At 34.6% G+C, this 23,057-nt stretch overlaps 1 protein-coding gene across 1 annotated transcript in view; it reads left to right on the top strand.

The window, feature by feature from the left end:
- LOC132104819 (A-kinase anchor protein 9-like) overlaps window positions 1-23,057 on the top strand; it is a 62,112-nt gene that overhangs the window by 35,287 nt on the left and 3,768 nt on the right. The window contains exons 9-19 of the mRNA XM_059510350.1: window positions 690-776; window positions 4,921-5,059; window positions 6,931-7,111; window positions 8,157-8,211; window positions 9,418-9,567; window positions 12,646-12,774; window positions 14,430-14,537; window positions 14,965-15,077; window positions 15,992-16,086; window positions 17,689-17,864; window positions 22,604-22,772. Coding sequence (XP_059366333.1) covers window positions 690-776; window positions 4,921-5,059; window positions 6,931-7,111; window positions 8,157-8,211; window positions 9,418-9,567; window positions 12,646-12,774; window positions 14,430-14,537; window positions 14,965-15,077; window positions 15,992-16,086; window positions 17,689-17,864; window positions 22,604-22,772 — 1,402 coding nt within the window. The remainder of the gene's footprint in view (window positions 1-689; window positions 777-4,920; window positions 5,060-6,930; window positions 7,112-8,156; window positions 8,212-9,417; window positions 9,568-12,645; window positions 12,775-14,429; window positions 14,538-14,964; window positions 15,078-15,991; window positions 16,087-17,688; window positions 17,865-22,603; window positions 22,773-23,057) is intronic.

Here is a 23,057-nt window from a genome sequence, read left to right as displayed (position 1 = left end):
ATCTTTAACAAATCACCCCCCCCCCCATTCTCATAAAGAATCTGGATTATTTTATTTTGATTAATTTAATTTAATTGTTATTTTATTTTATTTAATTAGTTTTATTAATTTTATTTAATTAAAGTTTTATTTATTTTATTTTATTTTGTTTTCTTGTTTTCTTTAAACAAATTTAAATCAGCAGTTAAAAAAAAAAAAAAGCAAAATATTAAAAAAGTTAAAGTATTACCAAAATGTATAAATAATTAAAAAATTTAGATAATCAAATTCTGATCTAATTAGTTTCACATTACTGTTATGAGAGAGGGAGAGTATTTTTTATTTTAGAGTATTTTGTGTTTCAGAAATTATAATTAAAAAATGTTATCCTCATGAAAATGTCACACAGCAACAAATCTTAATAGTCCTAAAAATAGGCTTAGTTGCTTTTATGAAAAATAAATTATATTATTATAAATGGTAAACAAGTATAAATAAATAACGAAAATAAATATGTATAAAATATAATTATTTCACATTTTTAAAACATTTTTTTTTATTTAGATTTTTTTTACCAGGGTTGTTTGTCAGAGCAGGTGAAGCTTCCGAGCACTGAGCAGCTGTTGATATGTAAATGTGTTCAGCGTGATCCTACATCTGTGGTTTAGTGTGTGTTTGATGATCGCTCGGATGCTGTCTGTGATCCTCAGGTGGAGACGAGAGACACTCCGGCCGATGGAGACGTCGTCAGAGCCTCGCTCATGAAGCAGCCGCAGGAAATGGATGGCTCTGAGCATGTAAGTATCCGTCTGTCCGTTCATCTTCAGCTTAAAGATAAAGCTCAACCGTTTAGGAGAAACTAAAACAGGTGTAGGATTTACTTGGAGACCATTTCCACTCAGCTAGTAAAGTTCACAAATAATTCCAAAGAAATGGAACATTGAACTAAAAAATAATAATGTGTACAGTTTAAAACTGTGTGTGAGTCTGCTGCGGTTTAAGTGCTATTAGGTGCATTTGCTTTCTAGTATTAGTGTCGCTGTGTGATTTATCAGAAACCTGCTATTAAACCATTGGCGGTGTTTCCTGTGCAGCAGATTTTTCTCTGTAATTGCTTCTCGATCTCCATTTTTCTGTGATGGTCATTCAAATGCTTGGTTTCTGCCTGTTAACACATCAATCAGGACCGAGCCGGACCCTCTCTGCTCTTTGTGTCTCATAGAAAAGAGCCTCACAGTCTTATGATGTGCTGAAGTGTGTGTGTGTGTGTGTGAGAGAGAGAGATGTTTGTTTCAGATAAAGACTCACAAGACGTCTAGCCTGAAACCTCAGTGTTATTTTAGTATCATTAAGATGCTGTTATATTTTTTTTTATTAACGTTAGTTTGTTTTTACCTTTATATTTTCAGTTTTCATTTTTAATTCTAGTCAGTTTTAGTAATTTTGTTGTGTTTTTTTTTTAAAAGATTTTCTTTTGTTTCAGATTAGCATAATCTTTTTATTAGTATTATTATTATTATTAGTTTTTATTGGTTTAGATAAGTATAATAATAAAATAATAATAAACTAGTTTTTATTTTTTTAGTATAATAAACTAAAACAACATTCTAGTATTAAACTCAGAAGATTTATAATTTGTGTAATTAATATAATAAAGTAATTTCTTATGGTTTTTAGTTTAGTGTAGTAAACTAAATAAATACATTTGTATGATTTTTAGTTCAGAAAATAACTGAATACATATATTTTTATGATTTAAGCTTTAGATTAGTATTATAAAGATTAGATTAGTTAATATAAACTAAATAAATACATTTTAGTATAAATAACTGAATTAACCTTTATAGTTTTTGTTTTAGATTAGAATTATAAACCATATGTGTTTTATTATAATAAACAGTTTTAGCTTCGTATAATAGCCCTGATTTGAATGTGTGAATATTAAGTGGCACCAAACAGGAGTTTTCCAGAAAGCCGGTTATGTGACTTACGGATTAGCTGATAAACTTAGCTTTCACTTCCAAAATCGGAGGTAAATCTCAGGGTGTGTAAGCAACTTATTCTCAGAGTAAGCCAGGATTGGGTTAATCAGCTGAGAGTTCAGAGGAAATGTTACAGTAAGTTAACCTTGCTTTCTAGAATACATTGGTACATACAAACATTTCCTTGGTTACGGCTGTAAACAAAGCACTTAGGAACACTGCAGCAGGTGGAGCTTAAAGCATTTCCTTGGTTACCACTGTAAACAAAGCACTTAGGAACACCGCAGCAAGTGGAGCTTAAAGCGTTTCCTTGGTTACCGCTGAAAACAAAGCACTTAGGAACACTGCAGCAGGTGGAGCTTAAAGCGTTTCCTTGGTTACCGCTGTAAACAAAGCACTTAGGAACACCACGGCAGGTGGAGCTTGAAGCGTTTCCTTGGTTACCGCTGTAAACAAAGCACTTGTGAACACCGCAGCAGGTTGGGCTTGAAGCGTTTCCTTGGTTACCGCTCTAAACAAAGCACTTAGGAACACCGCAGCAGGTGGAGCTTAAAGCGTTTCCTTGGTTACCGCTGTAAACAAAGTACTTTTGAACACCGCAGCAGGTGGAGCTTAAAGCGTTTCCTTGGTTACCGCTGTAAACAAACCACTTAGGAACACCGCAGCAGGTGGAGCTTAAAGCGTTTCCTTGGTTACCGCTGTAAACAAAGCACTTTTGAACACTGCAGCAGGTGGAGCTTAAAGCGTTTCCTTGGTTACCGCTGTAAACAAAGCACTTAGGAACACCGCAGCAGGTGGAGCTTAAAGCGTTTCCTTGGTTACCGCTGTAAACAAAGCACTTAGGAACACTGCAGCAGGTGGAGCTTAAAGCGTTTCCTTGGTTACCGCTGTAAACAAAGCACTTAGGAACACCACGGCAGGTGGAGCTTGAAGCGTTTCCTTGGTTACCGCTGTAAACAAAGCACTTGTGAACACCGCAGCAGGTTGAGCTTGAAGCGTTTCCTTGGTTACCGCTCTAAACAAAGCACTTAGGAACACCGCAGCAGGTGGAGCTTAAAGCGTTTCCTTGGTTACCGCTGAAAACGAAGCACTTAGGAACACCGCAGTAAGTGGAGCTTGAAGCGTTTCCTTGGTTACTGCTGTAAACAAAGCACTTAGGAACACTGCAGCAGGTGGAGCTTAAAGCATTTCCTTGGTTACCGCTGTAAACAAAGCACTTAGGAACACCGCAGCAAGTGGAGCTTGAAGCGTTTCCTTGGTTACCGCTGTAAACAAAGCACTTAGGAACATTGAAGTAGGTGGAGCTTAAAGCGTTTCCTTGGTTACCGCTGTAAACAAAGCATTTAGGAACACCTCAGCAGGTGGAGCTTAAAGCGTTTCCCTGGTTACCGCTGTAAACAAAGCACTTAGGAACACTGCAGCAGGTGGAGCTTGAAGCGTTTCCTTGGTTACTGCTGTAAACAAAGCACTTAGGAACACCACAGCAGGTGGAGCTTAAAGCGTTTTCTTGGTTACTGCTGTAAACAAAGCACTTAGGAACACCGCAGCAGGTGGAGCTTAACGGTTTTCTTGGTTACCGCTGAAAACAAAGCACTTAGAAACACCACGGCAGGTGGAGCTTGAAGCGTTTTCTTGGTTACCGCTGTAAACAAAGCACTTGTGAACACCGCAGCAGGTTGAGCTTGAAGCGTTTCCTTGGTTACCACTGTAAACAAAGCACTTAGGAACACCGCAGCAGGTGGAGCTTAAAGCGTTTCCTTGGTTACCGCTGTAAACAAAGCACTTAGGAACACCGCAGTAGGTGGAGCTTAAAGCGTTTCCTTGGTTACCGCTGTAAACAAAGCACTTAGGAACACCGCAGCAGGTAGAGCTTGAAACATTTCCTTGGTTACCGCTGTAAACAAAGCACTTAGGAACACCACGGCAGGTGGAGCTTGAAGCATTTCCTTGGTTACCGCTGTAAACAAAGCACTTTTGAACACCGCAGCAGGTGGAGCTTAAAGTGTTTCCTTGGTTACCGCTGTAAACAAAGCACTTAGGAACACCGCAGCAGGTGGAGCTTAAAGCGTTTCCTTGGTTACCGCTGTAAACAAAGCACTTAGGAACACCGCAGCAGGTAGAGCTTGAAACATTTCCTTGGTTACCGCTGTAAACAAAGCACTTAGGAACACCACGGCAGGTGGGGCTTAAAGGGATAGTTCACCCAAAAATCTAAATTATATCATTAATAACTCTCCCTCATGTCGTTCCAAACCCGTGAGACCTCCGTTTATCTTCTGAACATAGTTTAAGATATTTTAGATTTAGTCTGAGAGCTCTCAGTCCCTCCATTGAAGCTGTGTGTACGGTCTACTGTCCGTGTCCAGAAAGGTAAGAAAAACATCTTCAAAGTAGTCCATGTGACATCAGAGGGTCTCACGGGTTTGGAACGACATGAGGGTGAGTTATTAATGATATAATTTAGATTTTTGGGTGAACTATCCTTTTAAAGCGTTTCCTTGGTTACCGCTGTAAACAAAGCATTGCTGCACTGATGAACTTTAATATGCTTTATACAGAGACAAGATGAACAGAAAAATAGCATCTAAACTCCTCTAAAGAGAGTAAGTTCCCCTCAGACACGCATTCATATAAACTCCTACCCCTGACTGAATCGTGATTTGTTCAGCATCACAACCGATTTGAATCGTCACATATTTGAATTGATTTTCAACCGGCTCACGGTTAATCTTTACATCCCTATTTTCTGTTTTATTTATTATTGTTAGAATTATTGACTGTTGGAACTGGAAATATGACCCAGACATTTTCCACCATCTCTCTGATCCTTTATCCTTAAATAACCAGCTGCGAATCTTTCGTATTGATTTTGGGCGTGTTTTTGTGGGATTTGTCTCTGCTGTATTTTATCTTCAGAAGGTTCTTGTTTAATGACAGACGGATGTGTGTGCGTCTGCAGGATGAGTGTCGTCTGCAGCTGGAGGCTCAGCGCATCAGTCTGTCTCAGATCCACGCCGCTCAGCTCCAGCTGCTCAGAGAGAGTCTGTCAGCGCAGACGCAGACGCAGGACACACACGAGCAGCAGCAGGGAGCCGCAGGTCAGTGGGGCGGTTCACATGCATAATTAAGAGATCCCTCTACATGAAAGAGAGAGACACTGTCTGACGGCTCGCTACAGCGTTATAATCGGTGAATGCGGTTTACAGGTTGCACAGAAAGAGGATGAAGGATGAAAGTGCTCAACACGAGAGCCAAATCAAACGCAGTGACATGTGAAAGAAAACCCCATAATGCTTAAAGAAGAGTGGCTTGATTAAGTGCTGTAAATAGAGGATTATGGGCACAGAACACTAACAAAGCTCCCAGATATTTACAGTCACTCACAGCAGTGTGCAAACTCTAAATCTACTCCGATAACTATATAAGAATTTACATGTTCACGTTATTTGAAAATATTTAGCTGGCAGATCTCAGTTTAAAGGCTTCAGTTTCTATTTCTATTCTGTTCTATTCGCTTAAATGCTTCAGTCTGTTTATTATATTATATTATATTATATTATAAACATAAAATATTATTGACCACAAAAAGGGAATTCATGATCAATATCTGCTATTATATTATATTATATTATATTATATTATATTATATTATATTATATTATATTATATTATATTATATTATATTATATTATATTATTATATATTATATTATTTTATTCTATATTATATAGGTAACCTAAGGTAACCTAAAATGTGCACCTTTGAGCTAATATATTATTTTTTAGAAAAGTTGATATTGATTTATGGTTGAAAGAGATGCAGGTAAACATAAATATTCACTGTGTATATATATATATATATATATATATATATATATATATATATATATATATATATATATATATATATATATATGCTACCACTCAAAAGTTTTTAAACAGTAAGATTCTTAATGTTTTTATAGAATTCTCTTTTGTTTACCAAGCCTGCATTTATTTAGTCAGAAATACAGGAAAAAAAAGGTAATATTGTGAAATAATATTATGAAGTAAAATATTGTTTTTCTGTGTGAATCTGTGTTAAAGTGTAATTTATTTCTGTGATGCTCCGCTGTATTTTCAGCATCATTCCTCCAGTCTTCAGTGTCACATGATCTTCAGAAATCAGAATAATATGATGATTTACTGCTCAAGAAACATTTCTGATAGGGATGCACCATTATAAAAATATTTGGCCGATACAGATAACCGATAATTCATTAAATATGAGAGCCGATAACCGATATGTTGGCCGATAAATCTAAATCCACATTTTTACCTAATTTTTGAGAGCCTGATTACCAAAAAACTCTCAACATTAAAAGCCATTAAACACTTCAACATAAATCACACATAACGCAGCCTTACAAATAAATAAAATAATAAATAATGGTAACAAGTTACTGGACAACATTACTTACGTGTAAAAAAAATATATAAGGCGATGGAGTGTGTTGAAAGCGGACAATCATGTAAGGACTTTAGCCAGAGATATTGTCAAAATCATTAGATATTGTAATTTTTAAGATTATTTGGCATTTCAAATTAATATAGACCTGTTATTTTCTAGCTATTATTATTATTAGGTTACTTTTATTATTAAATTAATGTTATAATAAATGCAATTTGCTTCGCAACAATTTCATAGCGCATCACCGAAAATAATAAAAAAATGTCTTTTAAAACAGGTCTACAAAGAATTATAGGCATATAGCCTAAATAAAATTGTTACACTTCAGTATACAGAAAACAGAAAAAATGTCAATTTCCGATAACAGAAAAATTAAGATTTATCGGCCGATACCGATATGATGGCCGATATATATCGTGATACATCCCTGATTTCTGATTATTATCATAATGGAGGTTTTCAGCGCTGCTGTAATCGGTGACAGGATCTCCTCACGTGACGGTGGTTGTGTTTCTTACAGAGCTGAAGGCAGAGTTCGAGGAGTGTTCGGTGCGTCTGGAGGAGAGACAACGGCAGGAGATCGAGCTTCTGAAGAGCTACTATCAGCAGCAGATGGAGGAGATGCAGGAGCGCTTCACCGCAGAGATCCTCCTGCTGCAGAGCAGACTCCAGGAGCTCTCAGGAGCCGGCGAGGTCTTCAGGTGACTCCAGTCTAACATCACCACACACTCAAACACGTGGTGAAAAAAAGAAAGAAAATGCTGTAAAAATTGTGAAATATTTTACAGTTTAATATATCTATTCTCTATGTGAATCTGTGTTAAAGTGTAATTTATTTCGGTGATGCTCCGCTGTATTTTCAGCATCATTCCTCCAGTCTTCAGTGTCACATGATCTTCAGAAATCTTAATAGCACTCTTAACGATGTAAATTGTTGCAAATCAGCTTTACTGAAGATTTAAGTTTCTACATTATATTTAGTAAAAGTGGCCGCATAATTAATAGAAAAAAAACAAACTGAAATAGTGTTTTTTACAGTATTCTGCTGAAATAATGTTAAAAGCTTGTGGATTTGATTGTTGCAAAGTTTTAAACGGTAACTGAAATAAAATAAATTATTATTTCAGCTAGCTGCCAAGATGAGATTTGCCAAAATAACTGAAACTAACGTTGAAATAAATATTAATAATAATAAAATTACAAAAGAAAAGCTTGTTTTATGATCATTACAGGGTTAGTTCATCCAGAAATGATTATTCTGTCATCATTGTTGGTTCAAACCTGTGTGACTGACTTCAATGAAACATAAAAGAAGATACTTGTATTCTTAAAAACTTCTTAAAAGATTCTGATGTTTTTCAAAATGCGGTTGTTTTTGCATGGACTATGAAATAGGTTCATGACGATTTCACTCCTGCAAATTCTCATCATTTATGCAGAGATAATTTTCTTTTATGCAAAATAGAATTTTAAATGTTATTTATCATGAGGTATTGCTTTGGTGTATGATTTATTATTATATTTTTTAACATTTATTTTATATCTTATTATTTATAATATTTAACATAATATTTAAAATATATAATTAAAATTTTATATTTTGAAATTTATTTTTATTTAATTAAATTATTTTTATTTAATGAATTTATTAATAATTTTTCTCTCATCAAGCGCTATGTTCTGGTGTATGAGGTGTTTGTGCTTTGATGACTCTCTCGCTCTGTGTTTGTGTTTGTGTTTTCCCAGCATGCCGAGCGTCTGTCCGCTGCAGACAAGAGACGAGCGCTGTGATCGTCTCCAGGTCAGTCTCACCTCACTGTTTCTCCTTCAGGTCTTGTGATTGTCTTGTACTTTCGTAGCGCTGCTGTGTGTATTAAGCCTGCGGCTCAGAGCTGCCCTACATTATGCATGAGTGAACGTCTCCATCTCTGTGTGCTACACACACACACACACACACACACACACACACACTGGACACTTTGTGTTAAATGCTTGGTAAAGTACAGTTAGAAACACAGTCTGAATGCTCTGTGCATTACAGGACCTTCTTTTGGTCATTATGTGAATTAAATCTGCTTAGTAACCTTGTACTGCACTATTATTTTAATCACAATTTTCCTTTCTAGTACAATCCAGTTTTACCATGTTTAATATACTATTTCTCTATAAATAAGGCCATTTATATGTTATACTTAAAAAACAAATTCTAAGGTTTTTCATTAAATAATGAGATACGAAAAATACTTTTTACTTCTAAAATGTATAATTTCTACTTCTAGTTACAGTGAAACTATCCTGTAAGTTTGATATAGTTTTAAAATCTATATTTTAATTATATTTATATATTTTAGCTCTCACAATAAAAGTGTTAGTGTTTTACTGTATAATTACATTTATAGTTATCGATATATTTTCACTGTAAATTAAAACATTTATATAAATGCATTCTTTTTTCTTCTAAAAAGATTAATTTCTGTCTAAATTAAATTGTGATTATCTTGTTAAATATAAATTATATTATATATTTTATATTATATATACTTATGTTAAGTTATAAATATAATTTTTTGTATTATATATTATTAATATTTTAACTAAAGAAATCCCTCACTGAGAATTATAAGGTAACCGTGTATTTACCAAACAGGTTTTTTTTTTTATTAAACATCAGTTTAATTTTTAAATTAAAGACATGACAGATAAAATAAATGAAGAAACGAAGACAGACGACAAAAAGAGAGTTATAGAAAGAGAAGAAGAGAAGCATAGAAGGATATGAATAGAGGGATATGTGAATATACAGAGAAACAGAGCGATGCGCTACAAAAGAGCTTCTGAATCTGAGTCTGGATCCTGTTTGAGCGACTGAATGAGATTCAGAGAGAAGCCCAGGGACTGACTTCAGTGTGTGTGACGCACGTGTGTCTCTGTCCACGAGAAAGAGCTCTTTCACACACACACACACACGCACGCTCGTCTCTCCCTCTCGCTGCTGGTTCTGTCTCAGGAGGAGGACGAGGAGCGAGTCTCTGTAGATCTGGAGCAGGATCTGCAGGCCGAGCGGAGAGCCTCGTACGAGAGAGAGCTGGAGACACTGAGCGACACATCTCCTCCAGAGGAAACCCATCTCAGACGCTTGGAGGAGGAGATCGCCAAGGTGCTTTATGAGAATTTAACACTATCTGATGCTTTTATATCGCACGCTTGCTTCATTCTAGATGGAAAAACTGTGTGACCTTTTGCATCACCAACTGAGAATAAGCTACAACTAATGATGCAACAAAATAGATTTTTTTACAGAAGCACCCAAACCAAAATATTTTATTTTATTTATTCTCATTTTTTATTTTAATTTATTTATTATTTTTACATTTTTTTATTTTAGAGAACCTGCATAAAGTTTCTATGGAAGTTTTATAAAGAATGTTGTTTCTTATTCTCATCTGGTGATGCACTGAAATTAATCTGTAATAATATTTAGGCAAAAACTGATACCACAAGTAATTATTTATTTATTTATTTATCAATAGAAAACTTGTGTGACTTTTGCATGGTAGTTTAATGCGAAATGTTGTTGAAAATGTAGCTTATTTTCAGCTAGTGATGCACCTTTAAATTAATGTTTTCACATTTTTGAAAAATTAATTTTAAAGTTAAAATCGTTTATGTATTTTTTTTTTTATTTAGTGAGAAAACCTGTGTTTTAACGGTAGTTTTATGAGGAATTTAGAATTTACTTATTCTTAGCTGATGATACACAAACATTATTATTAGTTATTATATATTATTATTAGTAATATCATTTTCTATTTAGTGGAAACTGAAACCAAAATTGTAATAAATTGCACATAAATCAGTCTCTATATCAACTATTCTATTTTATATTTATGTTTCTACCGGAGTTGGTTGTTGAAATATAACATTTTTAGTTTTTTATTACATATTTATAAGACATCACTAAAAGATAAAGTAAGGGATATTAAACAGTTTGCCTCCATTAAAATGCGCGACATAAAGGCAAAGAACCGCCAGACGCGAAGCGTTGATTATCGTTATTGTCTTCGTGAATCAGTGTCTTCATGAATCTGTCTTCATGAATCTTTGTCTTCATGAATCTGTGTCTCCATGAATCTGTGTCTTCATGAATCTTTGTCTTCATGAATCTGTGTCTTCATGAATCTATCTGTGTCTTTATGAATCTATCGGTCTTCATGAATCTATCTGTGTCTTTATGAATCTTTGTCTTTATGAATCTTTGTCTTTATGAATCTTTGTCTTCATGAATCTTTGTCTTCAGGAATCTGTTTCTTCATGAATCTATTTGTCTTCATGAATCTGTGTCTTCATGAATCTTTGTCTTCAGGAATCTGTTTCTTCATGAATCTATCTGTCTTCATGAATCTGTGTCTTCAGGAATCTGTTTCTTCATGAATCTATCTGTCTTCATGAATCTGTGTCTTCATGAATCTTTGTCTTCAGGAATCTGTTTCTTCGTGAATCTATCTGTCTTCATGAATCTGTGTCTTCATGAATCTGTGTCTTCATGAATCTATCTGTCTTCATGAATCTGTGTCTTCATGAATCTATCTGTCTTCATGAATCTATCTGTCTCCATGAATCTGTGTCTCCATGAATCTGTGTCTTCATGAATCTATCTGTCTCCATGAATCTGTGTCTCCATGAATCTGTGTCTCCATGAATCTGTGTCTTCATGAATCTGTCTCCATGAATCTGTGTCTCCATGAATCTGTCTCCATGAATCTATCTGTCTCCATGAATCTATCTATCTCCATGAATCTGTGTCTCCATGAATCTGTGTCTCCATGAATCTGTGTCTCCATGAATCTGTGTCTCCATGAATCTGTGTCTTCATGAATCTATCTGTCTCCATGAATCTATCTATCTCCATGAATCTGTGTCTCCATGAATCTGTGTCTCCATGAATCTATCTGTCTCCATGAATCTGTGTCTTCATGAATCTATCTGTCTCCATGAATCTATCTGTCTCCATGAATCTATCTGTCTCCATGAATCTGTGTCTTCATGAATCTATCTGTCTCCATGAATCTATCTGTCTCCATGAATCTATCTGTCTCCATGAATCTGTGTCTTCATGAATCTGTCTCCATGAATCTGTGTCTCCATGAATCTGTGTCTTCATGAATCTATCTGTCTTCATGAATCTGTGTCTTCATGAATCTATCTGTCTCCATGAATCTATCTGTCTCCATGAATCTGTGTCTCCATGAATCTGTGTCTTCATGAATCTATCTGTCTCCATGAATCTATCTGTCTCCATGAATCTGTGTCTCCATGAATCTGTGTCTCCATGAATCTGTGTCTTCATGAATCTGTGTCTCCATGAATCTGTGTCTTCATGAATCTATCTGTCTCCATGAATCTATCTGTCTCCATGAATCTGTGTCTCCATGAATCTGTGTCTCCATGAATCTGTGTCTTCATGAATCTATCTGTCTCCATGAATCTATCTGTCTCCATGAATCTGTGTCTCCATGAATCTGTGTCTTCATGAATCTATCTGTCTCCATGAATCTATCTGTCTCCATGAATCTGTGTCTTCATGAATCTATCTGTCTTCATGAATCTGTTTCTTCATGAATCTATCTGTGTCTTCATGAATCTGTGTCTTCATGAATCTGTGTCTTCATAAATCTGTGTCTCCATGAATCTGTGTCTTCATGAATCTATCTGTCTCCATGAATCTGTGTCTTCATGAATCTGTCTCCATGAATCTGTGTCTCCATGAATCTGTGTCTTCATGAATCTATCTGTCTTCATGAATCTGTTTCTTCATGAATCTATCTGTATCTTCATGAATCTGTGTCTTCATGAATCTGTGTCTTCATGAATCTGTGTCTTCATGAATCTATCTGTCTCCATGAATCTGTGTCTTCATGAATCTGTGTCTTCATGAATCTATCTGTCTCCATGAATCTGTGTCTTCATGAATCTGTGTCTTCATGAATCTGTCTCCATGAATCTGTGTCTCCATGAATCTGTGTCTTCATGAATCTATCTGTCTTCATGAATCTGTTTCTTCATGAATCTATCTGTGTCTTCATGAATCTGTGTCTTCATGAATCTGTGTCTTCATGAATCTATCTGTCTCCATGAATCTATCTGTCTTCATGAATCTATCTGTCTCCATGAATCTATCTGTCTTCATGAATCTATCTTTCTTCATGAATATACGGTGTATGTTTGTTTGTGTCAGGTGATCGTGCAGATGTCGGTTGAGTTCGCCCAGCAGACAGAGCAGGCTCGGATCAGCAGACAGAGCCGAGAGACGAGCATCTGCACACAGACGAACACCAGCGAGGATGAGGAGGATCGACTGATGAAGGTGAGATCACGTGTGTCTGATTCCTCCACGCTGGGTGCTTCACCAGTTCAGCACTTATTATGGATTTAGTTCATTTTAATTCTTAGTTATTTATAGGGTTTAGAATTTGGTCATCAGTGAAATATATGAGCTCACAGGAGTCTCAGATTCATTCTGCAGCTCGACCTAGTGGATGAACCGTGTGTGTGTGTGTGTGTGTGTGTGTGTGTGTGTGTTTGGATGATCTAGGACGAGTGTAATTCTGCAGCATTGAATCCGCCTTCAGCTCACATTTACTGCATGAACACACACTCTCTCTCACACACACACACACACACACACACACACATTGCTCTTTAGCCCCGGTGTTTTTGATGAGATGGGAGTGTTATTTAATTAATAAAAAACTCAGATTCATTCTGGTGCTTGAAAAGATGAATCGTCAGCGTGTCAAAACATTATAATATACAGGAGAAATAACTTATTTATTATTATATAATAAATATTTTATAAAATATAGTTATTATAGTAACTTAAGGTAATACTTAGAAAATGACTTGATAAAAACAAAACATTAACTGAAATAATGATAATATATAACGTAATGAAATATTATACTATTTCAATAATTATATACTAAACATATACTAATATAAATATTATACTCATTTAAGATAGTTTCCGAGGCAACATTTCTTTTTCATTTTCATTTAGTTTAACCTGATGTATGTATTAAAATAAATAAATAAATACATAAAATAAAAATAAATATAATATAAAAATATATAATGTAATACATTTTTTATAAATATTTTACTAATATAAACATTATACTATTTAAGTAATTCTATACTAAATATAAACTATGTTTGTTTGTTTATGAATGTTAATTAGCAGTCAAGCAGCTAGTTCGTAATTGTTTAGGTCAGGGCCGAATCCATTTGAGCTAAACTATTAACTTGCCCCCTGAGATTTTAAACTAATATTTCAATAATTTAACGACACATTTACTTTTATTTAAATACTTATACTACATTTTTAATATTTTTATTTTGACTTTTTATTTTTTAATTGTTCATTTTACATTTTTAAGATTTAATTCTTTTTTATTAGTATTATGTTTAAAATTATTTATTTAAATTTAATATTTTATAATGTTTTAAGAAGTTTTAGTTTGCTGTCATTTTTAAATAATTTATAATTTTAATGGTTTAATTATTTATTTTTTTTATTGTTATTTTAAAGTTATTTATTTTATTTATATTTTATTTATTTTATGATTAAATTAACTTTTAGGGGTGTTTCTATTTTAATTTTAAAATTATATATTTTATTTTGACTATTATGAACTGTAGTACATTTTATTTTGTAATAAATTTACATTTTATTATTTTTAGTATTTTTTGTATTTTAATTATGTATTTATTTTAATTAATAATTGTTTATTTAATTTAAATTTGTATAATTTAATTGATTATTAGTTTGTTTTATTTTGAGTGTTTTTATTTTTAAATGTCATATTTTATATTTTTTATTTTTGGACTACTGCTGTGGTCTTCAAAATAGTCAGTGCTGTAATTTAATGCTGGCTAAGTTGTTTCAAAAGTGAAAGTCCTTCTCTCTCTCTCTTTCTGTGTGTGTGTGTGTGATTTCCCATCTGTGTGTGTTTGAACCAGAGGGATCTGGAGCTGCAGCAGGTGAAGGAGAGAGAAGACGGGACTGAGAGATGCAGAGATGAACTCCGCCTTCCCAGAATGCAAAGCTGCGGCACTCAGACCCAGCAGGTAGTGTAAACATCACCGTTTCCCTGGCAACAGGCTCCTCCCTTCATTTAAAAATGAGCTGATCGACGGTTTCTCAGTTGCTGAAGAGATCTGTTGTGGAAATTAATAATAAATAATTATATAAATGAATAGTGAATATATAAAGTGTAATACATATATAAACATTAGTTCATTTTGATAAATGACTAATTGAACACATGTCTGCTCCACCTGCACTTCCTCCTCTGTGCCACAAGGAGGAGCTCATCTCCTTAGAAACGGATGATGTCAGGTGCTGCTGTTGCTATAGCAGCTTCTCATGTTGAGCTCAGTTTGACTGTGTGTGTGTGTGTGTGTGTGTGTTCGGGAGCTCAGTTTGACAAACACAACAGACTGTGATGAAATGACCGGCTTCTTGTCTGCCGTTTCTTTCCTGCCTGTTCATAAGCTCCAGACGAGAGCGGAGGATGAGACGAAGGTCAGAGGTCAGGGAAGAGCCGTGACCTCACAGCCACACACACAGGACCCAGAGCTCTCGTCTGATGACATCATCACTGAGAGGTGAGGAGTAATTCTCCACAAACGCCACAAACAAGTAAATAGACCGATAGACTTTATTTGCTTATTTGAATTGTACATATTTATGATTTAATATACTTTTAATAAGTGTTTTATTTGTAATTTGACACTATTATGATTTAATTCCGTTTTGTTTTCATTTGTTATTTTGAAATTTTTTATTTTAATTTGACATTTTTATTTAATTTATTGTTAGGAAGTAGAATGTCAATTTCTTTTTATTTTACAAATGTGTATTTACTTTTTGCCATTTTGATTTTGAAGTTTTTTGTAAATGTTTTATTTTTTTAATTTTAAGATTATTCAAATTTTATAATGTAAAAATACTTTGCAACTGTTATTTTTATTTTTTTAATTTTTTATTTCAATTTTACATATAACTTTACAAAGTGTTTTATTTTTGTTTTTCATTTTATAAATACTTATTTAAATTGTACATGTTATGATTTAATACAGTTTTTAAAAAAAATAGTAAATTGTGTGCTGATTTATTTATTTTACAAAATTTTGTTTACTTTTATTTTACATTTTTCTGATTTAGTTAATTTATTTTACAATTTATTTGAATTTTACATTTTAATTTTTACTTTTTGTAAATTTTTTTATAATGTTACAATTTAATCAATTATTTTAATTTGTTTTTATTTTAAAAGGTTTTTTTTTTTAATTTTTATGATTTAATAATATTTAGCAAGTTTTATTCTGATTTGATATTAATTTTAATTTTACAAATTTTAAAGTAGTTATTTTTAATTTAGTTGTATTTATTTATTTATTTCATATATATATATATCTATATCTATCTATCTATATATATATCTATATATATTTGTGTGTGACTGAATGAGTTCCTCTCCTCAGCTCAGTGAGTCAGTAGTGTTTCTCTCCTCTCTCAGGGATGCTCTGCGTCAGGCTCTGCTCGATGTGCTGAAGACCACGGCTGCGGCGGAGGAGACCATCGGCCGTCATGTGTCCCAGGGGCCTGCTGGAGGTCAGACACACACACACACACACTCACACACACCACTACAACACTGATTTCATCTGAACCCATCAGGGGCTTCTCTCCAGCTTCATATGTCCATGATAATGATGTGCTGTTTGACTCTTTGTGTTCAGCTACAGTGGTGTTTAATAGATTATTTAGAAGCGTCTGTTACTACAGTCACAGCGAGGAGTTAATAACAGACGACAGGACGATGTAATTGAACCAGTGAAGCCACATCAGATCCTGTCCGTCTTGTTTGTCCTTTTCTGTTGACTCATTGTCTTTGCATAGAGCTGTTTTGTGTAGAGTGGAGGTGCGGTCATGTGACCTGCGTATGGGTGTGTTCACCAAACCATGTTATTCTACTGTCACTGAGTTATTATTATAGTCATAGTTTTATCAATATTGTGAAAGAGGGATGGGCGGTGTGACAGTGTGCATCGTTACTGGGGTATAAAGTGTCTGATGTTCTTGCTATAGCCCTGGAGTTTGTTTTCCTAATAGTATTTATTATTTATTTCAATTTTAGTTTAATTTTGGTAATTTTGAATCTGTGTTTATTTTATATTTCACTCTTTATTATTTATAAATCATATTTATTATCATTTTTAATTTGAGTTAATGTTTTAGTAATTTCCGTGTGTGTTTTTAGTGTTATTTTATTGTCATTGAGATACTTTTTTTTTAGTTTTTAATAACATTATGATTTTATTTTATATTTTACTATTTATAAATAATATTTATTGTAATGTGTAATTTTAGTTAATATTTTTAGTAATTTAGTTGTGTGTTTTTAGTGTTATTTTAGTATAATTGAGATACTATTAAAGTTTGCATTTAATATTTTTAATGTTTTTTTTATTATTGTTTATAAATATTATTTAATTTTAGATATATTTGTGTTGTGTGTTTTAGTGTTATTAAGATGCTTTTATAAATTGTATTAATCTTTTTTTAATCAGTGTATTATTTATTCTAATTTTAGTAAGTTTTAGTATTTCTGTTTTAGTATCAAGATATTGTTTATTTTATTATTTAGAAATAATAATAATTATTATTATTGGGTATAATTTTAGTTTAAAGTTTTATTAACGATGTTGTGTTTTTACTGTCATTTTAGAATACTTTTATAGATTTTATTAACATTTTGAATCCGTTTTTATTTTATATTTGACTATTTATTATTTATAAATAATATGTATTATGATTTTTAATTTCAGTTCATGTTTTAGTAATTTGGGTGTGTGTCTTTGTTCTTTTTAGTAGCTATTTTGTGTTTTTTTGGCTGTAGTTTTAGTATGATATAATAACCATAATGTCTATGATACACCTGATATGAAATCTACAGACACTCCTGTAACTCAACACCCCAAACACACAAAAGACCCTGAACGAAACCAGTCCTTATTGTGTGACACCATCTGAGTCATGTCTCCTTTATGCCTTTGTGATTTCATCCAGTAATCTGTAGCTCATTAAGAATGAATCTGTTACATCTCTGTCCTTATTTTCAGAAACATCACATGTCTGACTGTGTTTAGGGTTGTTAAGGAAACACATTTAAACTCCGAATCTCTTCTGTCAATGACCTCAGCATGTTTTCAGCAGAGAGAGAGATGGACGAAGGGCTGGAGGTGTCGCTGAAGACCAGGGGGGCGGAGCTACAGCTACAGGAGGCAGAGCTTCCGCTAGAGAGGGAGGAGTTTGTAATGAGCATCAGCACTCGACTGCAGAGCGCCGTGGAGAAGATGCTCATCACTATCACCGAGACCAGCACTCAGGTACGGCAAGGGCAAGGAGACAAAATACATCTGTTTTGTACCCTTGTTATACACTGTGTGATGAACCAAAGCCCATCACAAGCAGCTTTTAAACAAAAAGATACACAGAAGGTGCACAGAGTCATTCACACCGTCACGGTGAGACTCATTAAACTGAAATATACAATGAACATTAATTTAACAGCATTATATGTAACATACAACCCTAATACACATAACAGAAAAGAAGAAACATAGTTATTTCAAAGAAAAAACATCAAAATAAAGCAAAATTTGAAAAACAACGCAGAGACTTCTGGGAACACGATTTAACAGGTTTTGTACTGTTAAAATCACAGTAATTTTTTGGAGTAATGATGATGAAAATACAGCTGTGCATCACAGAAATAAATTACACTTTAACGGAGATTCACACAGGAAACAGCTGGTTTGATTATTAGAAAATATTTAGAATTTTTATTGCATTTTTGATAAAAAAAAAAAACTCTTCCAGAAACATCAGAATCCGTCTGAGTGACGCTGATGTTGGTGAAACCCATCATGACTGGCTCGTGCTGATATCAGATGAAGTCTCTCGTGAGGCTCACAGGAAACATGTTTGCTCCAGCAGATTTGCATACGGCTTCGGTCGCCGTGGCAGCAGTGTAGCCCCGCCCCCAGTGCTCAGCTGTAGGTTGTGGGCGTGTGCAGTGAAGCACATGAACTAATATCTGTTATCTCTCCAGTCATCTCTGTTATCTCTTGATGGACTCTGATGGTTTCGTGTACTTCTTGGTTGATTCTTATGAAAAGTTTTTTAATGAAGTGAGACGCGATTTAATTGTTTTTGGTCAAAAGTACTTTTATAAAACAATGTTTATTTATTTTTCTATTTTTCACATTTCTTATCTCAGCTGCAGCTGATTTGACTCCTGTTGGAATCTCCAAAATAAACTTTCTTATCTTATTGATTTTTTTTTGTATTATTCTTTTTTTTTTTTTCATGTTTCTTCTTATGAATTCAGCCGTTTTAAAATTAACAAGTTATTTATTAATTTTTTTTTACTTTTTTTTTTTCAACGTATCTTATATAAAAACTTCTGTTAGACTAAAAAAAAAAAACTATTTATTTATTCATATATATAATTTTTTTCTTCCTGTTTTTCACACGTTTCTTGTTATGAATTACTTCTTTTGGACTTTCAAAAATAAACATTTTTTTTTCTATTTTTCACGTATATCATTATTAATAACTTCTGTTAGACTTTAAAAAAATAAACTATTTATTAAATAAATAAAAAAATTATGTTTTTCACCTTTCTTTTTATGAATAACTTCTATTGGACTTTCAAAAATAAACTTTTTATTTTTTTTTATTTTCTATTTATTTATTTTGTTGTAGCTGACATGGCACAAATATCTTGGCTGCCTTCTATCTATATTGATATTTTATGATACAGATTTGAAGATTATATCGGATCAAATCCTGCTTGACTTGAAATATGAGGAAATGCGCACGTGTTGAGGCTTTGATAGAGCGAGTGAAATTGGCTGAAAGAATAATAGACGTGTGTGTCTCATGTAATCAGAGCCATGCTGCTGTAAAAGCAGTAAAACACCACGGTAAAACCACTCAACACTAAAATCGGGTTTTGATCACGCAGAAAGAAGGGATTTGCCAGTGATCTCCAGTTGAAAAAGTTCAAAAGAACAGCACTTATTTGAAATCGAAGACTTTGCTTTCACTTTTGATCAGTTAATCGTGTGAGGGCTTGTTCAGGAATGAAGATTTATGTCCAGGTTTGTGTGGAGGACGTGTGGTTAATCAATGATGTTGTTATCAGGGAGGCTTTGAAGAGAAAATAATTACTCTGATTATTAATCGTCTTCATGGTCTTTAACCCTCATAAAGCATTCAGGTCTGTTTAGACACATTAAAATCATTTTTAAGCAATGCATGGTTTTTAGTAATGGAATGAAACTTCGCAGATGCTTTAAGACTCTTAAAATACACCTCCTTTATTTTATTTAGATTTTTTGCAGTTATTTCTTAAGAGATATAACGTGTTTCGTGTCTGTGTTTTTTACTTGTGTATATATTGAGAGCCATTAGGTGTCGAAAATACTTTTTGAAAAATTATCTACAAAGTTAAATTAGTGTTACATCTCAACTTTTCAGAATGCCGCAAGTGCATCACGGGTCATGTGACAAGAACCAACCAATCAGCTTCATCCTTTCCCGTAACAACGTTGAAAGCTCAGCTAAGATGAAGGAACAGCTGACCGTAGCTGTATATGGATAGCCATTTTTAAATAAAAGCGCCTAGCGTTTTCCACGCGTTTTTAGGCGCGAATATGTAGGTTTCATACACTCAGACAGTTTTTGAGCAATCATGAAGTCAAAGTCCATTCATTCCATTGAGGTTAATACTGATAATTCTCAGATTATATCTTCTTATAAATTTCATACAGTGACATATCCAAATCAAATTTCTCGTCAGTATTGAATAAAATATATATGTATTTTACATAATTTTTATTTTTTTTTGTCTCGTTCAATTTCAAAGAATTTCCCATTTTTTGTAGTTGTGTAAAAAACTACAAGTTATGTGTAGAGATTCTGAATGCGTTATGAGGCTTAAATCATTTAGTTCTCTTTTATGGAGCAGGAATCTAGTCGGACAGGCTCGGACAGGGTGTGTGTGTGTGTGTGTGTGTGTGTTAAATCACCTGCAGGCTTCATGACTCTGCCTTTACTGTTGACGTATCCCACACATGTCCACAAACCAGGAAGTGCTCCGGCTGAGAGAGAAAGAGACAGAGAGAGAGAGAGACACACACAGAGAGACAGAGAGAGTAAGCCAGGGAGAACGAGACACAGAGGGAATAAAAGAGAGAGAGAGAGAGAGAGAGGGGTGCAGAGGGAGTCTCTCTCGCCCTGTGTTTTCCCAGAGGACCGTTGCCACGGAAGCATGGAATTGTTAATGAGTTTCCAGCAGGAGTGAAAGTGAACGGGAGAGTGTTTCAGATCTCGTCCGTCTGGGACTGGCTCGAGTACATAAAGGCGGTTCTTCCCGTCGCACCACGTGAGATCTGTGTGTGTTTACCTCCGCCGAGACACTTCCATAGAGACGCTCGCTCAGCCCTGGGATGTTCACTCGGATTCATTTACGCCTGAGACGAGTCTCAAACCTCTCGTAGAAGACGACATGGATTCCTACCGGACGTACTGGAACTCGGCCGTGCTGCGCGACAGCTGGCTGGAGAGTCAGGACATGGATGTGTACGAGGTGGAGTCTCGCATCCCGCTCCCTCGACCCTTTCCCCTGAGCCACCTGCTGCACGAGAAGAACTCTGTGGTCGTGCAGACGCACATCTCACACGTCAACCGGCCAGACAACAGCCACCTGCTCAAAGTGGTGTCGAAGATCTCCCTGCCCACGCCGCCATACACAGTAAGATGTCAGAGCGCGATGGTGACCTTTGGTGCGCTCAGACAGGGTTTTACAGCACTCTGTGTGCGTGTAGTGAGATAAGAGGCTCGGGAGCTTTAGTAGACATTGCTGTAATGAGATTCCTGGGTGTGTGTGTGTGTTTTGTGCTCAGACTCTGGTCTTACGAGATCAGGCGCGCTGTCGTGTCACAAGAGAAACCCTGGCTTTTGTTGAAGCTGTTCATTAGTAGACCACATGAAGGAGATCGAACAGAAATAAGAGCTTGTTGACTTTAATGTGGCTTTCTGATTGTATGTGTGGAGCATTAATGTGCACTAGTGTTCAAAGGTTTGAGGTCAGAATGAATCTGTAACGATTCTGAAAGCTGTTTTTATTTGATTAAAAATAAAGAAAAATGTAGAAATATTTTTACTGTTTAAATAGCTGTTTTCTGTGTGAATCTGTGTTAAAGTGTAATTTATTTCTGTGATGCTCCGCTGTATTTTCAGCATCATTCCTCCAGTCTTCAGTGATCTTCAGAAATCATGAAAATATGATGATTTACTGCTCGAGAAACATTTCTGATTATTATCAGTGTTGAACACTGAAAACTTTTGTGAAAAATGTGATTTTCAGGATTCACAGATGAATAGAAAGTTCAAAAGGACAGCTTTTGTTTGAAATAGAAATCTTTTGTAGAGTCTTTAATGCAGCCTTGATTAAAGTATTAATTTAAAAAAAAAAAAAAAAAACTTAGTGACCCTAAACTTTTAAAATAATAAAATCATAACTGTAAAATGTAAATATATAAATGATTTTAAAATCATGAAAAGACTCAAATTAGAGTGAATATTTTAAAATAAAAACAATATAAATAAAACAGTAAAAATGAAATAAATTACTTTAAATCAACAAAACACTAAAATTAATAAATCCTAAAAATGCAGAATTAAAATAAATGAATTTGCGATAAAAACAATCAAAATGAAACCTTTACTAACCATTAATAACATCATAAAAATGTTGAATTTAAAGAAATGCAAATCAAAATAAAACAGTAAAAATGTATTATCTAAGCATTTATTATTATGTTTTTAGCAATTCTTTAAAATAATTTAATAAAGCATTATTTCTCATTCGTGAGCCTCAGAATAGCAGCCAGAATCACTCTGAGTTATAATGCTCTGTTCGTTTCGCTCCAGAAACACTCTGACTGGGTCTCATAGACGCAGATAGAAAGCAGTGTTTTTGATTACTGTGGTTCTTGTGAATGAGGTTTAGATGATGCAGAAGCTGTTTTTGACCGTACTGACCGCTCTGTTTCAGCTGGAGCATGCACAGGTCACACAGACGGAGCTGATGAGAGAGAAGTTCAGACAGAACGAGGAGATGGAGGAGCTGCAGCGCAGACAGGACGAGCTCCAGGAGCGACTGTGTGAGGAGGAGAGAGCTCGAGAACAACTGGCACTGGAGCTACACAGAGCTGAAGGTGTGTGTGTGTGTGTGTGTGTGTGTGTGTGTGTGTGTGTGTGTGTGTGAGGAGGAGAGAGCTCGAGAACAACTGGCACTGGAGCTACACAGAGCTGAAGGTGTGTGTGTGTGTGTGTGTGTGTGTGAGGAGGAGAGAGCTCGAGAACAACTGGCACTGGAGCTACACAGAGCTGAAGGTGTGTGTGTGTGTGTGTGTGTGTGTGTGTGAGGAGGAGAGAGCTCGAGAACAACTGGCACTGGAGCTACACAGAGCTGAAGGTGTGTGTGTGTGAGGAGGAGAGAGCTCGAG

This window comes from Carassius carassius, chromosome 25 (assembly GCF_963082965.1).
Source record: "Carassius carassius chromosome 25, fCarCar2.1, whole genome shotgun sequence".
NCBI lineage: Eukaryota > Metazoa > Chordata > Actinopteri > Cypriniformes > Cyprinidae > Carassius > Carassius carassius.
The sequence above is the reverse complement of the archived record's forward strand: the minus strand, read 5'-3'. Positions and strand labels throughout refer to the sequence as shown.